A 25,236-nucleotide genomic window follows, 5' to 3' on the forward strand; every position below is an offset into this window, starting at 1 on the left:
TCTCTCTCTGAGTGTGTGTACTCTAAAAAGGATTTATTTCTTCATTCACTACAACGACTGAAATTTACTTATTTCACGAGAATCACTTTTTAACTTACTTCTTTCTCTCTGCGACAGAACAATATATAGAATTCCACAAACTATACGAATAAGAAAATAGTATTTTATTCCTCATTTACTAATTATTAAAAATATGAAAATATGAAAATTTATAATGCAATTCTCTTTCAAGATTGACACATTTCCTAATTCAATTTTTGAAGCTGTTGATTAAGAAAACGATGGTTAAAAAGAAATTTTAAAACAAAATTATTAACAAAAATTATAGCATATTAGATTTGTCCGTTGTACAAAAATCGATATCAAGAGTAAATTGATTATAATGTAAAGTGAGCATTGATAAACACTACCATTAATAGGGCCTTAATCATTAGAAATTAAATAAGAATCATGTAAATTGATTAATTTGTTTATTAAATCGGTAAAGTTATTTCAAATTACAATTATTTTAATGATTATGGCAAAAAAAAAACTAAGAATTTCTTGAAATATATAGAATAATAAAAATTAGTGAAAAATGTTCAATAATTGTGAAAAAATATAAATTATTTTAGCAATTCTTATTAAAAATATTGTTATTGTTTTTATAAGAATTTAGTTCTATTATATAAATAGAAGTATATAAAAATACTACAAATTTATTGAATTGTAGTGGAACAATGAAAATGATTGAAAATTTATTCAATAATTTTAAACTCATTAATATTGAAGAATTACCAATTGATTTAATAAATCTTTCAATGAAGTTAAATACTACATATTTATTGAACAAAAAAAATTACTTTGAAAAATTATTAATTAATAATAATTCAAATGTAATTCACTTCGAAAAATAATTTAAATTTGTGAATATTATTGTGATTTTACATATATTCAAGTAATGCAATTACAGTCAAACCTTCAAGAAGATCCATTTTTTAATTAATTATAACTTAATAAACAAGCGATGGTTTGATATACGTGTGCTATGGATTACAAGCACGTTCCCACAACGATTTATACTGACAATTCAAAGTTCTACTGTATATAATATCACAAATATTTACTATCAAAAAATAATTTATATATTTGAAAATTGAAAATGATATATAACAAAAGCATAATATAACTATGATGGAATTGTATATGAAAAGGTGTATCATTTCAAAGATGAAATGAAATATCTGTTGTTATCTAATGTAGGCAGAGCAAAGCATTCGATTTCAATCATGATCTCTTTGCAGCGTCTTCTGCTCGACTTTGTTTGGAGTTTCTAATATGTTGCGTGTTTTCTTTTCTTTTCATCATGTTATTAGGATTTGGGAGGACCCGTAAGATGAGATCAGTGTAATTCGATTGGAATGCGTGTATTGGCAGAAAGAGAGTGAGTATCGTTGCGATAAACTGGCGTGTAACTCGAGTTGGCAGGCTCTTCGGGAAAAAAGGTATCGAGGTGCGATATATATATATATATACACGCATATCCATTGTAAATGGATACAGGATGGAACAAAGCAGAAGTATAATAAGCAGAAAGAGCGGATCGGTGGCGAGGCGAGGTGCACGTAATACCAAATAATAGGTGAGTGTATACATTTAATATTGACCGAGCCATTAGTTACCTGTCCATTCAAATCAAACACTGTATTTAAAGTTAAAGCGCGCTGTGTAAATACAGGCGGCTAGACGAGACCGCTCACTGTTTGGACAACACCAAAAAAAAAAGAAAGAGACAAAAGGAGGAAAGTGGAGAGAAAAGAATCGGAAAGAAGGATGCTTATTGTGGAAGAGAGAAAGGAAGAATGGAGTAGAGAAGAAAGGACGACACTTACTTATTGGAACACACTCTACACCTGTTTGGACTCTCTTCGTAATAGGCTAATTGATTTTCAAATACTGAACTCTACTTGAGTTTCGTCGGCCGTTTTAAGCCTTCCCCTCAATTCATTCAATTGACTTTAATTTTCGCATTTACTCATCACACATCTATTCTCAACGTTCCCAACCAAAACCTTCTTTATAATAATTTCTATACAAATTTTTTCCTCTCATCAATTATATTTCATATTCTCAGCTGAGTATTTTCAAAATTTATTTTTCAATAGAAATATACATGAAATATATGTTTTTTTCTTCAGGTATTAAATGTCTAATCGATAATAATAATTGTATATATCTATAGAAGCATGAGATATTTTTGTCACTGATAATCGTATTGTTAAATCTTTCCTTCTTGTACCTTCTTCAGTTGATCCATAAAAAAATATCTGTTTACCTGCAACTATATTAACTGGAATTTCAAATCGGTGACAGTTTTTCGGATGGATAGATTCAGGAAAGGATACTTCCTGCATCATTTTTACCACAATTGAATCCAATTTCAATCAATTACCAATCATAATACTTCATAAAAAAAGGGGGGAATACTGTATATAAAAGGTGGTATTCGTGGATGTAGAAATAATCTGATCGAAATAAAATACTTTAGTATATTTGTATATTTCCACCCAATTTATTATTGGTGGATAACAAAATTGATTTGTGAAGCCATTATTAATTAATCATTACAGTTTTAATTATTTCCAATTTGTACATAAATTCTGTTAAGAAATAAATTTAGGAAATGAGAAACTTTAAACTCTTTTTATTTATATTTTTATATATTACTATTATTTATAATCAATATTATCATTAGGATTTCTTAAAATTCGTCTCTGATTTATCGCATTAGCTAATCTTAACATTATTCGTAAAATTAAAGGAGTTCTTATGAACGTATTGAATTATGGAGAATATTACTGAAGTTTTAAATCATTATCATACGATTAATGATTCGTTACTTCTAATTCTGATTGGTTAAGTAACATGTGTAGCAGAGTATCCAAAATTATGAACCGGTAAATTGTTGGTAAATGACTGGAAATTTCTTTTAAATTATTTTTTTTGTACTACAATAACAAATCAAAAATGAAATCTTAATGTAACAGACCAGACTCAGCAAATCGATAAATTTTATTTGATTTTTTCTTCATTTTTCTGCATAATGGACAAATGCAGTCTCAGTCTCAGCTATAATATCTTCAGATTCAATTGAGACGTTTACTGTTGAAAGTTTTTATCCATCATTTATTTATTCAACAGTGATAAACAATAATCATCCTTTTGATGTATATTTCTAAGTTGTAAAGGATTACGCAAAAAATGGACAACATCCAGAAAGTTTGTACGTCACTCTTGAATACGTAAATTTAATTCTCTAAAGCTTCTACAATTAATTGTATAATAAAATATTAATAAAATTAATTTCATATTCTGTAAACGAAATTTCAATATTTAAATCAATAAGAAATTACCATTTACCTGTAATTATTTTCTAAATTTACCTAATTCGTAACAATAAAATATATTTAATGAATTTGTGAAGATAATTTAAGCATCAAAATGAAGTCTACAAACAGCTTATATCATTCAAAAAAATTACCGACGATTGATAAAATTATATTAAAGTATGAATCTTGTCTCTTTGAATCTGAAAGTGTGAACGCTTAAACTTATAATGTAATATTGATGAACTTATTATTTTCACGTGATCATCAAAGTAAAAAAAAATTGTATTCAAAATGTTACATTTTCTAATCATATTTTGAGTCTATTTGTCTGTCAATATCTAATTATAAACCAAAGTTAAGATTCTTGTCTCTCTAAAAAACGCAATTAATTCTTCCAAATCAACTGAAATGGAAATCTGTCTCAAAAACAATATCCTCCCTCGCTAATTTTTCATGCTTTCTTCTTTTAGATTTTTTTTTATGATTTCGTTTAATCAGTCGAGGTTGCTCCGTGGAAGGCCGTTGTTTCCGGTTGTTTGCGAGCGACGGCTTTACCGTTTGTTAGTATGTGTGTGTGTGCAGCAGAAGCATGTCTCATTACAGAACACACACACACACACATACACATATACATGGTGAGTGTGTGTTAGTGTCGTGTTCACGGCCGTTTAACTTCGAAAGGGCCGTTGGAAACGAGAAGAGAAGCCCGGAACGACTCCAGGGCCGACCTCGCAGGCAGCAGAGCAACCCTCCTCCGCTCTAATATACAGTCTCAAAGCGACGGGAAATTGTCTTCGCTCACTCCGATACACACGCAGAAACAACCACCAAACAACAACCACCACCGCCGCAGCCGCCACCGACGAAGCAAGGCCTCCGGCAGAACGACTCTTTCCTCCGCTTTCCGTCTTTCTCTCGCCACCAACCGCCACCCTCTTCATCCACCCTCGCTCTCACCAGCATTCGCACCACGCTTATTCATGCGACAAATAAAACACCGAACAAAAGCATCAGAAGAAGGGAAAAAACATACACACACACACAGTGTGAGGGAAGTAAGGGAAAGAGAGCAAACATGAAAATACAAATGGGATGAATGGAACGAACAGAAGTTACCTCAAAAATTAATTTCAATCCAATTCGATTACTTCCATTATCTTTACAACATCGTGACTTTGCTTAATTATTATCAAATTAAAAAAAATATTATTTTTATCAAACAATCTTAATTTTTAAAATAAAAATATAATATTCAAACTAAAATGATTAGATTTATATTTAATCTAATATTTTTTATGATATAAATATTGTTTCATTTGAGAAATAAACTTTATGAACAATATAAAACCAATTTTGTCTGCGGGAAAAAATAAAATACGTAAAAACGAAAGGCAAAGAATTTACGACCGAAGACTTTGAGTTATTCCCTTTTCCATGGTATGCATAGCCATAAACTGAAATATTCGATGCATCTTGAATGAAACTGAAAGCGAACAAGATTTAATTTTAAAACGAAATGTTTGTAGCTTAAAAATATAATCTTTTAATAAATATGTAAACATTAGAAGAGTAGAATAGCTGTGAATGTTAACTATATATTCTACTGGTTTTACTCTTCAGTTTCAATCTATCTTCAAAAACGGGTATAGTTTTTATTTTTATAGAGAATAAAGTTTTGACAATAATTATTTGATTGAAAAATAAGAAGAAAAAAATCGAAAATCAATATAAACTATATTTCTTAATTAATGTAAATGAGTAAAGAAATGAAATCATTGTTTACATGAAGATGTAAATATATAATTATTATTATTTGATTGTAAATATAAACTACATTAAAACTTTACTAGTTTTTTGTTAATAAATTTTAGAATTTAGACATAAGTAGACCATAAGATTTTATTCAATTATTTTGACCATTAAATCATGTCAAAACTTGAAGACTAAATATTTTATATGCAATTTTATAAACTTTCCAATCAGTCTTTGCTGTTCATATGGGATGACGTAATTATAGTTGAAATCGTAAAAAAAACGGCATCAATTTCAAGTCGTGATCCTCTGGATGGACAGGATTCGTTTCTCGAGTGGTGGAGCCGAAAACGAAAACATTTTACAAACGAGTCGAGTGGTTTCGCCGGTTGCTTTCCGTCCTCCTCTTGCCTACGTCTTCTTCACGTTTATTAGTGAGAAAGAGAACGAAATTGTATGAGTGTGTACGTGTGTGTGTATATGTATATTGTATGAGAGTACGTATAGGAAGCAGCTCGGGGGTTTCTCAAGAGACCTCGAGTACCGAAAGATCCATCCACACTGGAAAAGCGATCTCCGATCTCTTTCGTTCCTTCCATTCTTGTCCACACTCTCAATATATAAATATATATATATACACCTATATATCTATTCCACAAAGCGTCTCTCGGACGACATTTATATACAAACGCTCAAAGCAGAAATGGAAAGAGACGAAGAACATATTTTCTATATACGTACACTTCTAAATGTTGTGTATGCATGTTGTTTTTTTTTTTCGAAAATATAATCGAGCACTCGAAACGTCCGCCCTCGAACTGGCTGTAGATAACCATTGAATTTGTAGAATTTCTAAAGCGCTCGTTATTTCCTCTGGACACACAACTTACCACTGCGAAGAGTGTAGGTCTTTTATCCGGATGCGTCCAATAAGCGCATCGAGAGGAACACTTAATTTCTTTTCTTTGTGATTTCGGAGTAAAGAAATAGAATCAAGACAAGGCAATATTTTTGCTAAAATTTGATAAAGATAAACATAATGGTAATTTCAAAAGCTTTTCAACTTTAACCTACTTATTATTATTTTGTTCAGCCAAAATCAAACCTTGCCAATGTAGAATTTAAGTTCGATTAATAATAATTCTTCTAATTTTATGATTTTATTAATCTTAATATTTAAATTTTAATAATGAAATAAAATCATTAAGCAAAATGTAATATTGATTCTTCATTTACAAATCAAGTGATCATGAAATTATTCTAGTTAAAATAATGATTCAATGCTGAATTCAGTCTTTTGTGCAGTATTTATTATAATTTTAATTAAAAAATACAATTAATTCAAGTCTATTTATATTTTATATTCCTTTGACAAATCTATAATAAATCAAAAAAATCTCTGGTAAAATGCAAACTTCATTATTTCAACTCTTTAAAAAAAAGTCTAGTCTAATCTTATTAGCTGGACTAAAATTGCTAATATGTATTTGCTATTATTATTAATATAAGTAAATGGAAGAAAAAAAAAACTATTAGTTTGTAAAAATCAAACTTTCAAAATAGTTTTTCAATATCAGTTAAAGTGATTTATTTTTGTAAAATTCTAAATAAATTTGCTTTAGCTACATTCAATAGTAATTCTGTGATATAATATAATCATTATTTTTTTTATGGTAAGAAAAAAGACCGGTTTTTTGTTAAATAAACTAAAACTGTCTTTCTAGAAAAAAATATTTGATATTCAATCATTTAAATAATCATTTTTTGTAATGGAATTAAATAAATTGATTTGTAGAAGATAAAGTTTTAAAGTTGTCCTATTAGTTTGAATGAACTTTAATTCGAATTGAATGAAAGCAGTGAAAACTATTGAATTTCAGAAAAAGTTTTCAAAATATTTTCTTAAAATAAAATTTATGTCTTAAAGTAAAATTCCTATGTTTTTTTCCATATTTATTAATCACTATTTAATTAAATAATGAATGCATTTTTTGAGATACAATTCTTTATGTGATTGTATGTAATGATTTACATATTTTTCTATGGAATTGTACGATAGAAGCCAATAACCATTGATATGTACAAAAGTAAGTTTTTATATAGTCCTGTTAGATTGAATAGAGGAAATGAAAGCATTGATTTTTGGAGGTATTTTTTTCATTAATCCATTCAGTATATTGAAAAAATCATTATGTATGGAATTGAATAAGCATATTAATTTGTATAAAAAAAAGAGCGGATGCAGGTTTTGTGTAAAATTGCAGCAATTAGTGTGTGCTAAATGGAACTGTGGGGCCCGGCACGGCGCGTGGGGCTGTTCGATGGATGCAGGGGTTTCTCTACTCCTCCTCCTCCACCACCACCACCTCTTCGAAGCGAGCAATTGAATAGAATTTATTTTCGATTTGTTCGTTAATAGTTTTAAGTCATTGTTAGATTGTTTTAGCCGAGTGGCCGAGTAATCTATAGTTAAATAGGAGCACAATGGGCGCACAATATCACAGTAGTTAGTAGACAATGGCAGCATGTGCAGCTTTCATAAGGTTTAAACAATGACAGAACCAGTGGGAGGTTTGCTGTTTAGAAACCCTATTGTGCAAAACGGTCCACTCGACATCGACTCCAAAGCTCAGTCCTCTCTCTCACTCAATCCCTCAGTGTGTGTAGCACAATACCATCCGCATCCAGCGACTATAACAGCAGCAAGACCACAACCACGATCATCATCTACAACGACAACAGCAGCAGCAATAATCAACAATCGCCGAAACTTCCTTGCATTATTATTGTTATTGCTATTATGCTGTTGCTCTTATTGTTGTACTGTACGGATCGCGCTGAAGGAGGAAGGAAGGAATGAGATGAGGTTAGGCGCGACGGGCTTCCACCCCCGACCGCGCGCTCACCGCCCCTCAATCAAGCTGCGATATTATTCGGTTTAAGTAGCGTTTAAATGCCGACCCGACCGTAATTCGAATACAATGGCCATTACGGCAACAACACAAAAAAGAAGAGAAGAGAAAAAAAAACTATTCACGGATTGTAATGAAACACTATACCCAAGGAGGAAAGCGTTCGCATTGCGCGCATTATACAAACACAATTTACAAGACGCTCAATGGGCCAGAATATATCGAATGACTCGATTCACCGCGCGCCGCACACCACCGTTTTATTTTTTTTTATTTTTTGTAATGGGAACGCGCAATCGAATCCCCATTGTTGTGATGCGAAGAAACACTGGTTTAAATGATGGTTCTTGGTCTGGGAGTGAAGAAGACAAAAAAACGCACGATGTGTGGTGAGAGGGATGGAAGGTAGGAACGACGACGACAGGAAGACGACGTCAGATGAATTTGCATTATGTATCGGGTTACTTCCTCACTCGTCACATGGAGATCCTCGTAAGGTATAATGAAACGAAGATGGAAAGAAAAATTAAACAAAAAGAAAACAAAGGATCATCTAACCAGCAAACAGAGCAGACGCAAGACTAGACGTAAAGACCATTCATGACTATTATATTTTATTATTATTACCTGCTTTTTGAACACAGGACAATACAGAATCTTAGGAAAGGTTTTTAACTTTTTTCATAATACACGGTTTTGTGTTCGTTAATGCTTGATGAATCCACTGGACATTTGAAGATGTTAGCGATATGTAAACTTATTATCCCAAAATAATTCTGATAACAATAAAACAATGATAATGACTATAGTCAATAGTTCTTTGCAATAGATTAATTTAATTTTTGTTATTGTATTCAGTTTATATTTTGGGTAATTTATTGTTGCGATAAACAGAAACTATGTGTCACATTTGGTAAACGATGTCATTATTACCATTTTTATCGATAATTATTTATTAATAATAATAATATTTATAGAAGCAGAAAAAAATACAAACTCAATACAATAATACAAATATAATAAATTTAAAAAAAAAAGTCAACTGCTTCAAAGGGCCATTGACCCTGGGTAATAATAATATATTGTACAAAAAAAAAACATGGAAAAAAAGCATAACATAAATAATTCATTCATTCATTAATTAAGAAAAAATAAAATGTAAGAAAACTTTATCAGTAAACTTAAACTCTTACATTTTTATCAGTTACTATAAGGAAATTATAAATTATTTATTATTTACAATCTGCCACATGAGTAAATAGTTTTGAGAATGTAACAAAATGTAACAATAGTTTCCCATTGAAAACTTTCCAAATTATAAAATAAATATTAATTTTAACAATAAAAACAAATAACTAAAAACGTTCTTCTAATTTAAAAATCTATTAGGGAAATCAAGGGTGTTATGTCTTTTTAGTCTATAAGGAGTTTCACTATTCTAATCTGTTTTGGTATCGCTCACTAAACATAGAGATTTTCACTGTATTAATTTGGATGTCATTGTGGAACACGTCGTTTGACACATACCAAGAAACTTGCACCAAAGTACGCAGACACTTCGATTGGAAACGTTGAATAATGTCAATGTTTGAATTGCTGGCTGTGAGGTTTATAAGATAAAATTGTATTTTCCAAAGATAGCTTCGATCTTTTCCCAGTCAACCAGTATAATTTGGCGTTTGGTTCTTATGTATTTTTTTTTCATGTAAGTCTGCGATCTAAAATTATACCCAGGAATTTGGCGACGTCAGCTTCTGGGCTTAAATTATGATTTAAAGCAAATGGATTCCTTTTTTTAAGGTAAATTTTGAACCATTTGCGTTTATAACCATTTTTCAATTTAATTCAAGAAATCTTGAAGCTCTTGTGTTGCAACGACAGAGTTAAATTGATGATAAAATTACTGTATCATCAGCATAAGTAAAATTGTCGTATTTTACAGAATTTATAAATTAAATTTAAAAAAAAATACATCACGATGAAAACATTTTTGGTATATTATCGTCAATGGTAAGTTTTATGAAAAAAATATTAATTCTCTGCAATGTTTATTATCATTTTTCTTTCCTTTTTATTCATAGTAATAAAAAAAAGTATTTGATAATGGAAATACCGGAACGATGATACATGAAAGAGTAATTAGGTTTATTGCAGGATGTAATAAAAATATATCTGCTCTAGATTAGGATTTTATTTTTGCATTAGCAAAAAATCAGGTAACTTAATGCAGCAGGTACATCAATAAATTTAATATATAATTCGCAAATAAATTGAGAACATCATCATTCTAATTCTAAAACTTAAGACAAACAGAACAAATAAAGAGATTTTGGTGCCCATACAATTGTTACAGGAGAATGAGAAATAACATAATTGATACAACAATAAGTAAACAGTATAGTAAGAGTAAATGTCTTATAAATACTGAAAATTGTTTTTTATTATATAATTACGTTTCTGTAAATTACGTATTACGCGATTTAAACTTTTTTACCGAAAAGTACCACATATTTTTTTCATTGAAAATATTGCAATTTAATAAAAAAAAAAACTTTAATGTGTATTAAAAGAAATCCAAAGACATTTTTATACTATGTTCAGGTAACAAAGGGTTAATTTAAAAAAGTCGTATTCATGAACTAATATTAGAAGTAAAAACTGGATTGAATGAAAAAAAAATTAATGGAAATTGTGCAATTATGAATACACTTGTAATAACCATAAAGACAATAAGTCTACAATAGTGAGAGGCTAATAGAATAATCTTAGTATATTTTTAAAGTTGACTGGCGAAAAAGAGGGAAAAAAACGTTAACGAGCGGAAAATTAGTTCGCGTAGTTTGATTCAAAAGTGGTCCGATTGGAGTGATTCGGGCGGTGGCTGCAGAGGTCGAGGGAACAGAAGGAGGAGGAGAAGAAGAAGGAGACATTACGACATCACAAGAGATTCCTATTGGAAGAATCTCGATTTGCTGTGGTGATAAAACGCAGACGGAGCGTTATATGGCTACACACAAAGGGGTTGTGCAAGTAACCCCTTGCTGCGAAAACATTAACTGTCCGCGCCAGCGCTTTTTATACCATGTTAACTACTGATTTATACCGGAACTAAACACACACACAAAAAAGAAGAGAAGTAATGTGTGAGTATATATATTATGATACAGAGGACAAATCGCATTATATATTACTATTATTATGTGCCGCGCATATTTTCTCTTCTCTATTTTTTTTTTGTTTGTTTCGTTCTTTGCTTTGTGCGACCCTTCGCAGGGTTCCATTATTTGCAAATAGTAACACGAGCTGTAACTGAAACGCATTGTGCTTTCTGATGTTATTATAACACGGTTGTGTCGGAAATACGAGAGAACGAAGGATGTGCGAGGCGAGGATTAAAAGTTTAAGAGGGCGTATAATGACAAAGTTTTGCACCCCATTGAAATGGTCTCGGAAAGGTGGAAACCCGGTGAAATAAATATATATATATATGTCTCTCTTATATATATATCGAGGAATAATACTCTATTTAAGAGGACGACCAAAGAGAGAAGTTTTCTCCGTTTACTGCTAAGAAGTTTCTTCCGAAAGTGCTTTCATAAATCGCCGTCTTAGTCGTCGTCGCGTTCGCACAATGAGCGAGGGGTGGGTGGCAAATTTTAATAATCATTCGGTTAGAAATGTGAAGAAATATATAATTGATCCTGCTGTGTGACAGTGGACACAAAGGACGACGGAGGCGGCGCGAACACCGCCTCCTCGATTTCCTTCATCACCACCACCACCATCACCCATCCTCTTTCTGCTGCACCCCTACGCCGCCGATGATTTCGATCTTTCCGGTCGGAGACCAACTTGAAAATGGAATTTTTCAATTTGAGAATTTAATTATTGGTCGGGAATGCTAATAGTATTTCAATTAAGTTTTCGGGCGAGCGCGGAATATAAGAAGCAGAAGTGTAGATCTATATAGATATAGAATATACATGGAGCGAGCTGAACTTCCCGTTCGAGTGTCCCGGTCTGCGGATGACAGTCCTGGCCAAGATATCACTTCTTCCAATTTTATATATATATATACAAACCGATGCTGCGGCAACCGAACCATTCGCATCCACAGCCACCCCACAGATTCAATATAAAGTCTCAACAGCATCGGCAACCCTTAACAAACATATATATATATATATTGGGGAAAGAAAAGTTGATTTCGTTTTTCTTCGTCCTCTCCTCCGTTTTCATATCATTCCCAATTCCAGATTCACAACTCTCCCCATTCACACAACACACCTACTTATTAAATTTACCCGTTAACATCGAGGATTAATTGAAAAGAAACGCAACTCACTTCAGACGCGCAAAATTAATTTCATACAAAGCGCACATTTACAGAAATTTTAACAAAGCAAACCTTCATTTTTTTTCAAGAATAGAAAAAGAATATATTAATTTCAATCTACTTTTTTTATTTGGTAGAAATTCTTTAAATTAATTCAAATTATTTGTAAAAAATATTTGATACCAAGCTTACAGTTTCAATTAGAAAACTTTAATACAAAAAAAACACATTTACTGCATTAAGAACATAGATGATTAATTTCAATTTGTTTTTTTCTACTAACTAAGTTATTATAACTAATAGTTTACAAAATCATTTGTTTATTTATAGTAATGCAACTATATTCGTCATAAGCGCCACGTAATACAATAGACCATGACGAATATATACGACATGACCACTTAAGAGGTTAACAAAGAAAATTAATAATTTTCAATCTATTTTTTTGTCAAGAAATTTAACTCATTTAGATCATTTTTAACAAAAACTAACTTTAATTTCAAACTATTAATTAATATAATTATTAAGAAAGAAATCTTCATTTTCTTTTACTTATTGCAAAAATAATTTACTATAAATTGCAATTTTACAGAATTTTTAACAAAGAAAACATTAATAGTATGGAAAATTTTGTTTTATTTATTGGAGTAAAATTGATGATAACATTTAATTTATTTTCAGTTCCTCGTTAAGTTATATTGCTTCAATTGCAATAAGTTAATGTATACTATACGTGGGTTACATACCAAACCCATATTTCAATGTTTATGTTATAACTGGTAGCAAAAGAAATATGATTACAGTGACAAAGGTTTAATGAACTGATTATTTTTGTTGTTGTATTTCAATACGAAACGAAATGATTAATTATTTCGATTAAGTGCAACAATGAATTGTGGGCAATCGATAAAACGTTGGGTGAGGCAAACGCATTTATATAACATTGCGAATTAATCAACTCCCCTTTCGTGAATAACTCCAAGCAGGCAAACAATAATTGCCACCGGTAGTTGTAGCACACTGCAGTTAATATAACAAAACGAGCGTGCATTAATTCCACTACGTTCTAATTAGTATTTACCGTAATTAGAACGATATGCGACTGTGATGTTTCACAAAGAAACGCGGATCCAATTCAGATCCATAAAAAAAATAGAAAATTTGTATAAAGATTTATTAATTACTAATTTATTATTAACAGCAATTATTTCAAAGCATTGATTTATTCAAAACTTAATAAATCGATTCTTCAACTTTGTCAGGTCAATCTGCACATGTTCTAAAATCAATTTATTCTTAATTTCATTACTAATTGATGTGAATACTTATGGTGGTTTTCGAGAAATACGATAAAATCTAAATACAAATCATGTCTTACACAAGAAAATGTGAAAAAAGTTACAAATTTAAATTATTGCACATTTTATACCTACACATTTATCTTCAATTTCATAAAAAAACACATATTTGTAAATAGATTTATTAACAAAGCAAACCTTAATTTTTCTGCAGAAGAAGGAAAATCAATGTGTTTTTGTGGTAGAAATGTATTAAATTCTTACACAGTTTTCAATATTATTCACAAAAAAAACTTTAATTTTTAAACTGTTTTTTCTAAACAAGACATTATTAATTAACAGTTTACAAAGATATTCCTGAACTCAAGAAATGTTTCTGCATAACTGAATCATAGAGTCTTAAATAAACAATACATCTCCTTGGTTACAGTTGCTAAGCACCGATATTTATTTGATTCCCGGGACACGAGACAACTGTTTAAAACATTCCCGGCAATTCTCGGGACTCGAGAAATTAAAAATTAAATACAAGATTTGATACAAAGGTTCAATATTATCTACAAAGAAAATCTTGTTTCAACTTTGACAGCTTACTTGGGGTAAACTAAATAATCAATGCTAGAGAAAATCCAGTCTTAATAATTTTTAATTGAAAGTTTAGTAACAGCAAATTGAAAGCTTAGTACAAAAAAAAACCGCAAATGCTACAAATTTAAATCAACGCACGTTTCAAACCTAAACATTTATATTTAATTTTTATTACTTATTTTTGTATATACTGATTGTGGTTCACGAGAAATTCAATAAAATCTAAAGAATACTTTTTGAGGCTTAATTAACTCTTTTTTTTCAACTCTGACAGCTTAAACCATTAATGCAAATATACATGAACTTATATAGTTTTAAAGTCTATATATTTATCTTTAAGTTCATTACTAATTGATGTATATACTTATTACTTTGCGAGGAATATGATAAAATCTAAAGACAATGCAATTTTCACTCTTAATTATTCTAAATTGATGTATAGACAGCTATAAAATCTAAAGACTGTTTTTCGAGCTTTTATGAAATATTTTTCATCTTTGACAGCTTACTACGAATGCTACAATAAGTAAACCTACACATTTTTAAAGTCTATACATTTATCTTTAATTTCATTCCTAATTGATGTAAATACTAGTTGTGGTTTTCGAGAAATATGATGAAATCTAAAAACTTAAAATAAATCGTTGTTTAAACTGTCAAAGTTTATAAATTTAATTAGTTCCGTAAACCCTGATAGACTATTTAATTAGAATTAAATTTTAACCGTTGCATATATGCACAACATTGTATTTGATTTAGTGTACAAACGGGCGTTACTTCAAGCCAATTAACTTGAAAATTAAACCATTTTCCGAGCGAAATATCAAGTGTCTCCGCGCGTCACCCTCGCCCCATCTGAGCAGGCGGCAGAAAGATGATATTAAGGAACCTATTAAACAGAGAAAGAGTGAGAAGGAGATGGTGAAAAAAAAATATGAGTGAAACGGTTAGGGTTGAAGCTTAAGGGTGAGGAGACGCAGTTTCTTTTATTTGCCGACGACATTTTTATACCCTCAGAAGTGCAATTTGTATTTAAATTTCCGACCGCCACACTCCGACCCTCCCCCACGACCGACCCCAATTGCTTTATATAATTTCAACACCAGAAATCCCCTTTTGAAATATACGTATCGTCGTGATCGCGAAATAAATCAATAGCACATTAAATACAAATTTCTTGCGCTCGAATAAACCCACCTCCATCTCCTCATCTATTCAATATTAGACTTATATATTATTACATAAAATAACTTTTTATATTACATCAAGAATTAATCAACTAATCGACCATTGAATAACACGTTTAATAACCGTGTTATTCGATACCGCAGATCCAACACAAACATTGTACCCTGTGTATTTATTTATATGTACATATGTTCTTAAATATACAAGACAGAGGCAAAGGTATTCTTTAAGAAACAAAATTGCAGTACCGTTTTATACAAGGATTGTTGACCGTGTTATACGAGTGTAACTCAAGTTCCGTGTTAGTCGAGGACTGCCAGTACTGAAACATTCATACAGATACTTTAATCATTTTATAATAAGGACGTAGCAAGCAATTTTGTAAACAAAAAAAGCTTACTCTAAGCACATTTTTTTGCTAAGATAGAAGATATTCCTGAACTCAGGATTTTTTTCTGAATATCTGAATCAAAGAGTGTTAAATAAACAATACATCTCCTTGGTTACAGTTACAGTTGCTAAGCACCGACATTTATTTGATTCCCTGGACACGAGGCAACTGTTTAGGACATTTCCGGGAATTCTCGGGACTCGAGAAATTAAAAAAAAGTCGTTCCATTAAACTAATTTTGAACTACTGAAAAAAACTTTGTAAGTTATAGTAAGTTTGTAAGTAAGTTTCTAAATTATGTAAATATTTGAAGAAAATTACAATACGTTTATCCCTCCGTTGTCCAAGTCTATCTAATAGTGCATTTTACATATGTTTTCCTAGGTCTTTATCGATTTTATTAACTTTTGTCATACAAAAATTTATAATTACCCCAATTAAGTTGAGTCTTTACGACTTAGAGCATCCACTGTTACTTTCAATTGAGTTATCTTCTAATGCGCCAGATGATATTAGAATATTTGTTTCTTTCCATAGTTCACCCATATTTATGATCAATTAATGCTTTTTTAACACAATTTTTAACCTTAGCAATTTCTCTACATATTTAGTGTCATTTTCAAGTTTTAATTTTCTCGAGTCTAGAACGAAAATTCCCGTGTATCGCAAATATATATTTTTCCAAAATTCCCGAGAAATTTGTTCCGGGAATTCTCGGTTCAGCAACACTAGTTACAGTATCGTATATATATGAAACATATTGTTGTTGTTACTAAACAATCGCAAAACATTAAAATATTGGAAAGTGCAAATCTGCGTAAATTCTATCCGTTTAACTTAATCTCGGTGATGTACCATTTAGTTTTATCATTTGAAGAATGCGCTATTTCCGCAACGTGGAAATTGAATTCGAATAATGAATTTAGCACGGTTCTCCTTCGATGGTTGTCGATCATGGTGCAAAGAAAGGATCGAGGGTGGCTCAAAATATATATATATAAATTGCGGTGCGAATGTTCAATGCGAGGAATGTGTGGTTGCGTGGGATGCGGGGGTTGGGTGGTACGGTTTGGCTGCACGGAGGGAAGGCGGTGGTGGTTTACAATTTTCAATTGGAAGCCGCCACCGCCTCTGCTGCGTTCTCACTTGCCACCTTCCGAGAGAGAGATATTAGCGTGCCGTATGAAAAGGCAGCTGGGGTGGAGAGAATTTCAAGAATTACAACCACTCGAATATAAGAGAGACTACTTCCTCTCTCACTTAAATTTAATTTCCTTCCGCAGAAAAGGCCCTCGCATATACATGCACTTCCCTTCAATCCTACCTACCCATTCCGAAAAAGGAAAGAACAGACACTTAATACGCGAAACATTAATCATATTGTATTTAATTTTGTTTCAATCAAGTAATCTGTTGACGAGTTTTCAGTCACTTTAAATTAAAAGTCTATTTTTACCAATATTATCACTGCTTTATCCATTACAAAGTATATCAATTAATTTAAAAAAAGTTATTTTTCATAATGATTTTTACGGAAGAAAACTTCAATTTGGATATTTTTTCATATTTATTTATTTTTTTCAAATATGAAGAATGAAGAAAACAAACACAAGCTGAAAGAGGAATCAAAGGAAATTTTGTAGAAATTTTGATTAATCCTATAGTTTGTAAAATGAAGACATCCGCCATCTAGTATGTAAATACTGAAAAGATACGAGATGCCATCTATTTGCAAGGAGTGACGATTGAAAGTCGTTCATCGCAGGACTGGTCAATACTTAAATTTAGAACGGAGCGGAACTAATAAAAAGTAGGTTAATTGGCGTTCAAATATAAGTTTATTTATAAAATCATTTTCCTCAAAATTATATACATATTTATATAGTCTTCCGATTCGAATGAACTACCGGATACCTATTGATTGCGCATCCTCTCTCTTTCAAGAGAAAACGAAAATTCATCAATTTCCCAAGAAAATAAAGAAAGAAAAGAAGAAAAAAACGAAAAAGTATCGCAGCGACTAACAAGCCTCCAAAGTAATATGCCATACTATGATATATATATATTAATAAAGAAAACACTTAAATACCTATTTTCTCGTGTATATATGTACCAAGATATATATATATGTATGTAACAAAAAATAAAGGTGTAAAAGTTAATATATAATCCTCGTAATCGAAAATAAATTCACTTTGCGCACAAATGTATAAACCGCGTTATATATTCTCTCTCTCTATATATATAAATATACATTTACAATTGTACATAAATAAATAAACAAACAAAAAAAATTAAAACGTTACGCAATAAACAAGGGTTTCAATAATATAGATATATGTATATGTATATATTCATAAATTCACAAAACTCTATATATATATATAGAACGGTTTACACATTGCGGGGTGGTTTTGTTGATGTTGTTAAAAATTAATTAATTAATTTAAAAAAATGAAACACAAAATCGAAAACGGAACAATTAAATCGGGAAACAAAACTTGAGAAGTGAAAACAAATAAAACATTATCTAATTTAAATTTAGCTTCTTTTTTTTTTCTCTTTACATTATCAAATATAAAATATAATCTATATTCTTACTTGTTACAAACTCCTACACTGCGCGTCGTCATAATATAATTGAAAACAGAATTAGAAATGAAGGAAACGAAAGAAACGTCACGAAACGAACGAACGACAAATAATAACCGTAGTAGTCATGAATATTTAATTATAGTCGTAATTAATAATTGGTGAAGATGTTTTCTTTTATATCCGTGAGAGGAACCGAAGGGGAAAAATACCAACGAGAATATTTTTGCTTTTTTTTTCTTTTGTACTTGAAACTTGCAGTAGAGAATTTGTGTGTGTCTGTAAATTTCTTTTACCATTATGTTTTTCCTTATTTTTGTTTTTCATGCATTCACATAAAATAAAACATCTCCCGAGGAAAATAATATAAAAAAAAATATATTTAATTATGTTGATATAAGCTGAAACAAAGGAAAAAGCTATTAATACACATTGCACTTACTATCATTTTCGAGAAACATATTAACACAACGCACGACTCGGTTCTCTGATGAATGAGATCCATTCAAATTACCCATTGTTTGTTATATTAAAGTAAACTTGAAAATGAAAATATTGGCGTTAAAGTTTTATTAATATATACGATGATTAAAGCTAACGAAAGGTAACACATTTCTACTTTTTATTTACTTTACTTAGACGATATAGTAAAGTCTCAGAACACAGTTGATCTTATAAATCGTATCTATATATGTTTTTGTGTATATTAATGTAATATAAAAACCAAAAATATGTTCATAACCCAATTTTTAAAAATCAATATACATCTAATAATAAGGAATATATGGCGATTTGTTAGTATACAATAAATGCAAGTAACCTACATGAAAGGCTACAATTCTAAGAAACAGAACTGATACTTACTGATTTGACAGTAGTCTTGATGTAGTCCTTTTTATGAGTGAGATCGAAATCAGGATAATGCGCATAAACTTGTTTACACACTGTTTTCATCGTGATCTCCTCCAAATTGGCGCCTTCTAAAATTTCTTTAACATAGGTCTTGATTTCCTCGTCCTGTAATTATAAGTAGTCAATTAGTATTAATAGGAAAATTGATGATGCATTGAGTGATTTACAGATGGAGGTTGTGGCGCTTTCGCCGTCTTCTTAACCAAAGGCTCATCCTCTGAGGAGCTGCCTTCTTCTTCGTGAGCGCTCTCCTCTTCTTCCTCAGAGGACTGCTGCGCCTTCTTGCGACCCCTTTTAGCAGGCGTCTTCTTCTTGGGCGTCGCTGCAGCTGGAGAAGCAGCAGGTTTACGTCCTCTTCCCCTACCAGGTCCAGCTTTAGGTTTCACTTTACTATTAATCATCTTCTTTTTCTTATTTTTAGGACCATCCTACACAAACACAACCAAATTATAATCGCACTGCAAATATGAAATTATAAAACACTTACATCGCTATCGTCGGAACTGTTCTGACTGTCGACCTCGCTGGCGTCATCCTCCTCGCTGTCGTCCTTTTTCTTACGGCCAACGCGTTTACGCTTTACCACAGGTCGCTCCTCCTCGCTGGCATCGGAAGGTTTGAACTCTTCGTCGCTTTCACTAGAGGTCTCGTCCTTAAGATTAGCTCGCTTACCGGCATTACGACGTGCCGGTTTTCGTGTGGTTTTCTCATCACTGGAATAAGACTCATCGTGCGAAGAATAACCTCTATTGTTAGCTTTAACGGCAGCAGTCCTTTTCGGTCTTCCACCGCCCACCGCTTTACCAGAATCCTTAGGTTCTATCAAAAAATCCAGAATGCGTTCGGAGACTTCATCCTTGTTACCCTTTTTCTCCAGATCGAGCATCTCGCTGACAATCCGCAACTGTTTCAACTCGAATTTCTCAATGGCAGTCAATTTCTTTTTGTACTCGTCAGAATCGTGCACAAAATCAAAACCATTGAACTTCCTAATGTTTTTCTTGAGCTGCAAAGTTTTGCCTGGTGCCTTGAACAGCAACTTATGCAGTAGTTTAAGGTCATCATTTTTAAAGCGGGATATTGAAGCATGTATTCTTGGTATTTCTCCGAGCTGAGTACCAGACCCTTCCGGAATTTCAATTTTTCCCTAAAATTATAAAAAGATTATGATTAAATGATGCTTATGTTTAATTAATGTTGAGACTTACATCTTTATTTTCATCATTGTTTTTCTGGTTGCTTTTCTTGTCTTTAGCAGTGTTCTTTTCGGGACTACTTTCCTCTGTTTTATCATTGGAATCGTCATCTTTGTCACTATCTTCTGGGTCCTCCGACTCAGGCTCATCCTTGGATTCATTTTTATCTACTTTCTTTTCATCCTTCTCTTCCTTCTTGGATTCCTCTACCTTGTCATTGGCCTTCTCCTCCTTTGGAGCTGGTTCCTTCTTGTCCTCTTCCTTTTCAATTGTTTTTGTTTCCTCTGGCTTGGGGTCTTGGTCAGGCTTGTCAGGGGCTTCAGTCGCCTCCTCAGCTTTCACAGCCTCCGCGGGCTGCAAATGTAAACGATTTTAGGAACAATCCTCGCACAATAATCATGATCGGTCGCAGCATACCGAGATGTTTTGTTTATTGCTAAAAGTTTTCCCGCTTTTTCCGACTATCAACATACCGGCCATATTGAATATGCACTTGGAAACATGTTGTTTATCGGGCGATTATCGATATTTTACAGATCGGGAAACGGCGTTTCGGGACGCCGCAGAAGGCACGCATAGCGAAACACCGATTCCTCAATAGAAAACAATTGTAATTTACCTCTGCCGTTGGATTTTTCCCATTTTCACCCTCACTCGACATTTCGGAGCTGTGTTGCTGCGTACCGCGTCGAGAAATGTCCAATGAAAAATCACACGCATTGCATAGTCGCTCAGTCATATGCCTAAATATCCTCGACTACACACCATTACCAACATTCAGCTGGTCTACTGCATACGCTTACAATTCTTTTTCAAACCAAATCCCCTAACATATCCTCTGCGATCAATCCCAGCTCCAAATTTTCAATTAATCCATGCTCTGATCAAAACGCAAATCATTGCATAATAGTTTGTTGTATTTATTTATAGGAATATTACATTAAATTGTTACCGACACATGGCGACATCTGTCAGAAGAAGTCCCAAATCCTCGACAATGGACGCGCAACGGCATCATAATATATATATACACACACATAAACAGCAACAATTACGTAACAGTCGTAACGATATGATAATGAGAAAATGATTGCGTATTTTCTACATGTATAATCGTCATGCGAATATACGAATTGGATTTCTCTTTAACCCATTCAATATCAAAATTTTAATTATCTATCGCATTTCAAAATAAACAAACATTATTATTTATAACTATATACATGTCCCCTTAAACTTCGTTTTTATAATGTATTAATATGGAAATCGCTGTAAAATACTTTGCATATTAATGAGTAAGATTCATTAATTTGGCCATACAAACCGTTATACTGTTATACAACTTATAGCGATTAGAAGATTCATTTCATTATTCAAAAAAACATATTTTTCATCTATGTCTATTTACAATCTATCGTTAAAGTTAATTGAGTAGACTTATTGTTTTATAAATTTTATATAATTACGTAAGAATAAATTGTGTTTGATAGTCTAGTAAGTAAACGTAATTACCACAAAGCGTTTTAATTGTATAATCTTCCTTAGAATATAACGAAGATTAATTTCAACAAAAACATATAAATCTCAAAAGAATTTGGACATTTTTTTCTTAATCAAATATAATTAACTGATAAATAATAACCCTCTAATCTATTTTGTAAGTCAAATTTTGCAAAGATAAAAATTGAACGTTAAATGTAATATTTTCAAAATGCGAAAAGAGGATAACTTAATAGTATCACATTTAAATAATTTATAACAAATTAATTAATAACAAACATGTATTTTATTTAGTACAAAATCTCTTCCTTTTAACAAATAAAGATAGTCTAATTAACTTTTTGTTGAAGCGAATACTGTTTAATAATAGTTCTTGCCACATCGACGTGTCCTAGAAATAAATCAAATTTGTTAATTCTGTATGTGACACATCTACCATGGACGTGTACAGTTAATACTGCGGATGGTCATGGCTTCCGTTGTTCTTCAACTAACCTAATTGCAATTCTATGTAGAGGACGAGCATCACAATGTGAGCAGGAACGCGACTCTCGTTGTTACGGTTCTGCCAAATCTGCTTGAGCAGGGCTTGTGCCTGATCAAATTGTCCGCGGATGGTCTTAACCACAGCTATATTGTAATGCATCACAGCCATTGCACCGTTCAGAGTGTTCGGGAACCATTCTTAAAATGAAAGAAAAAAGAAAATTTAAAAAGTTAAATATATATGCAGAACTCACTTGCAGGGGGGCTGCTTTTAATCGCGCACTCCTCTGCGCTTTGATCCATATCCAGAGAGATGTCCCTCAAGTTTTCTGGATTCAGATGGTCTAAAGCATCTGATAGTTTATCAAGAAGGACAAGACTCTCAGCAGCATATAAGTGAGCCAACATCCTGTAAATGTCAAATAACTGATTACCAATGTTGTATTATAAAGAACAAAATCTAGTTGATTTCATTACTGTTAAGATTCATGACTCGAGTAACGCTTTTCGATATTATTACCTGTGAGCCCCTGATAACTTAGGTTGCGATAATAATTCCTTTGAATGTTCCAATGCGACGATGTAATCGCCTAGGCATATGGAAACGTAGGAACTGGCAGCTAAAATAGCGTTCCTGAGTTCGTCAATAGATTTTAAGTTTAGAGGACTGGATGGTGACGGGCCAGGATTGGATGTTAATTGTGGAGAGACTCCTGGACTTAGCAGCAAAGGAACCGGCGAGGAATTCTCGCTGGAAGGTAAAAGGGTTTTGGCGTTTCTTAAGCATAAACTGGCAAATTCCAAGGTAGCTATCGGAACGGCATAGCTCTGGCTCTCACTACTGCAAATACAGAGATTTAATAACAATCGTTGTTTGTAATATGGAAAGATTACCTAAACTTTTTGTCGGTGGTGATGTTCGTTGTAAGTACAATCTTCTGATTTTCTTTCGAACCAACGATTTGTATCACGAGATCCCTATGCTTCTTGTACATATCGAAATCAATGGCGTTGCTCTCCTTGTGAACTTGGATGCAACACTCCGCTATCCGCAGCCAGAGTCGCGAATTTCTGTGGTACCTTTTAACAGCAATGATGAAACATTCGAAGGCCTGAGCGGCTTTTCCTGCGTGCAGCATGGATATCCCGAGGTTATACATTAACTCATGGTATTTAGAGCTACCATTCACAAACAACGTAGTTTCTCCTAAAAAGCAAGTTATTTAATAACCCATCAAAACAAAAGCAAACAGAGCACACCTTTCAACTTAGAATTAGTGTAAATCTCTTCTTTGATAGCCTGTTGATAGAAATGACAGGCCATATTTGGTTTTCCCATTGCGTGGTGTATTATACCCATATTATTGTAATACATTATAATGGAAGATTCCCCAGAAGTCCTACAAATCATCATATAAATACAAACATTCATATTCATCACACATCAACTCACAATTTGATGCTGTCTTTAGGCATAGACTCTAACAAATTCATAGCCACTTGAAAACTACCTTCCAAATATGCTTTATTTGCCATTAAAAACACAACTTCTACATTCTAAAATTAAATTATAAAATTATTTAATTCTTATAGTTTATATTTATATATTAATTTTATTTAAGTTCAACTTACCCCCTTTTGATTCTGATACAAGAGTTGCAAATCAGATCCAACAGAAGCTGTTGAATGCTTGAGAATATTGCACTTGATCCTATACATATCCAAGCATTTCAAGTATGTCTCTGTGCCCTTTGAAAGAGGTTTCTTTTCTTTCTCTATGGGTTTTTCATTTACTGCATGATTATGAAGGTATGTGATTAAGTTGCTGGCCTTATCAACAAGTTTCACACATAAATGCAGTTCAACCAAGAGAAGTCCAACTTGCCTACTCAAAGCCTCATCTTAAATAAAAGAAAATATGAAATAATATACTTAATAGATGTGGCACATTATACCCATCGGCTCAATAAATTTATACACTTTATCCATAATCTGAAGTGCATAGGAGTAATGCTTCTGATGGTATGCCAATACTGCCAGATTGTAATATGCCACACAATGGTCAATATCATCTAATTTGTCAGGGACCAATTGAAACTGATTTAGAAGGTTGTTCATGTTCCTTTGGAACTGATCAGTTTTCTTCAAATCACTCTTGTGATATTCTGCCACATATTTGTTGTGCAGCACTTTGAAGTCCTGACCCATATCCAATTTGTTAATATTTTGCAAACAGGCTGCATAATTCTTCCTGAAATAATAGTATTCGATTATAACCAATAAACTCTAACTAGTTAGGGCTTACTGTTTGAATTCTTCTAAGGCATTTCTCGCCAGATCCCTGTCCTGCTCAGAAATTGGTACAATAGTCTTCTCAAATTCTTCTTTGTTGCTCATCTTATCTTTATTTAACCTTCTCGATTTTGATGTATTTTATATTTACATTCTCTATAATGTAGATAACCCAATTAACACTTGTAAAAGGCCTCTATATAGCGGCATATTTTGGCAATTGAAGTGGCGCCTCTACAGAGTTACCATCAAAGCTTAAACCCAAACAGCTACATAATCTCAATATAATTAATTTTGACCTGTTTTTGCTTATTATTCAAGATTTAATCATTGACATTACATTTATTTAATTGAAAGGTGTATTTCATATAAATATGTAGCGTTATAATACTTATTATTCAGTACTTCTTAATGCGCAGATTAAA

The 25,236-nt window shown here is 32.1% G+C and overlaps 2 protein-coding genes across 3 annotated transcripts; both read right to left on the minus strand.

Annotated features, from left to right (window-relative positions):
* Nucleotides 1–18,780: 18,780 nt before the first annotated feature.
* LOC108568642 (protein DEK) lies at nucleotides 18,781–21,379 on the minus strand. 2 transcript variants are annotated; one of them, XM_017929847.1, is made up of 6 exons: nucleotides 21,153–21,379; nucleotides 20,546–20,887; nucleotides 19,825–20,484; nucleotides 19,505–19,765; nucleotides 19,290–19,442; nucleotides 18,781–18,826 (listed from the first exon to the last, which is right to left on the minus strand). In XM_017929847.1, the coding sequence occupies exons 1-6, from the start codon at nucleotides 21,270–21,272 to the stop codon at nucleotides 18,812–18,814; spliced, it is 1,551 nt and encodes a 516-aa protein (XP_017785336.1). In that variant the 5' UTR covers nucleotides 21,273–21,379; the 3' UTR covers nucleotides 18,781–18,811. The 2 variants fall into 2 exon arrangements, with proteins under 2 accessions (XP_017785336.1, XP_017785335.1); XM_017929846.1 differs by lacking the exon at nucleotides 18,781–18,826 and having other exon boundaries at nucleotides 19,201–19,442.
* A 943-nt stretch (nucleotides 21,380–22,322) lies between these two features.
* Nucleotides 22,323–25,014, minus strand: LOC108568568 (CCR4-NOT transcription complex subunit 10). The gene is made up of 10 exons (XM_017929742.1): nucleotides 24,825–25,014; nucleotides 24,475–24,770; nucleotides 24,152–24,420; nucleotides 23,973–24,076; nucleotides 23,780–23,919; nucleotides 23,414–23,726; nucleotides 23,040–23,360; nucleotides 22,774–22,928; nucleotides 22,529–22,717; nucleotides 22,323–22,424 (listed from the first exon to the last, which is right to left on the minus strand). The coding sequence occupies exons 1-10, from the start codon at nucleotides 24,914–24,916 to the stop codon at nucleotides 22,363–22,365; spliced, it is 1,941 nt and encodes a 646-aa protein (XP_017785231.1). The 5' UTR covers nucleotides 24,917–25,014; the 3' UTR covers nucleotides 22,323–22,362.
* Between the last annotated feature and the right edge of the window lie 222 nt (nucleotides 25,015–25,236).

The sequence above is a fragment of the Nicrophorus vespilloides genome, unplaced genomic scaffold (assembly GCF_001412225.1).
Source record: "Nicrophorus vespilloides isolate i.1.1-1 unplaced genomic scaffold, Nicve_v1.0, whole genome shotgun sequence".
Taxonomy (NCBI): Eukaryota; Metazoa; Arthropoda; class Insecta; order Coleoptera; family Silphidae; genus Nicrophorus; species Nicrophorus vespilloides.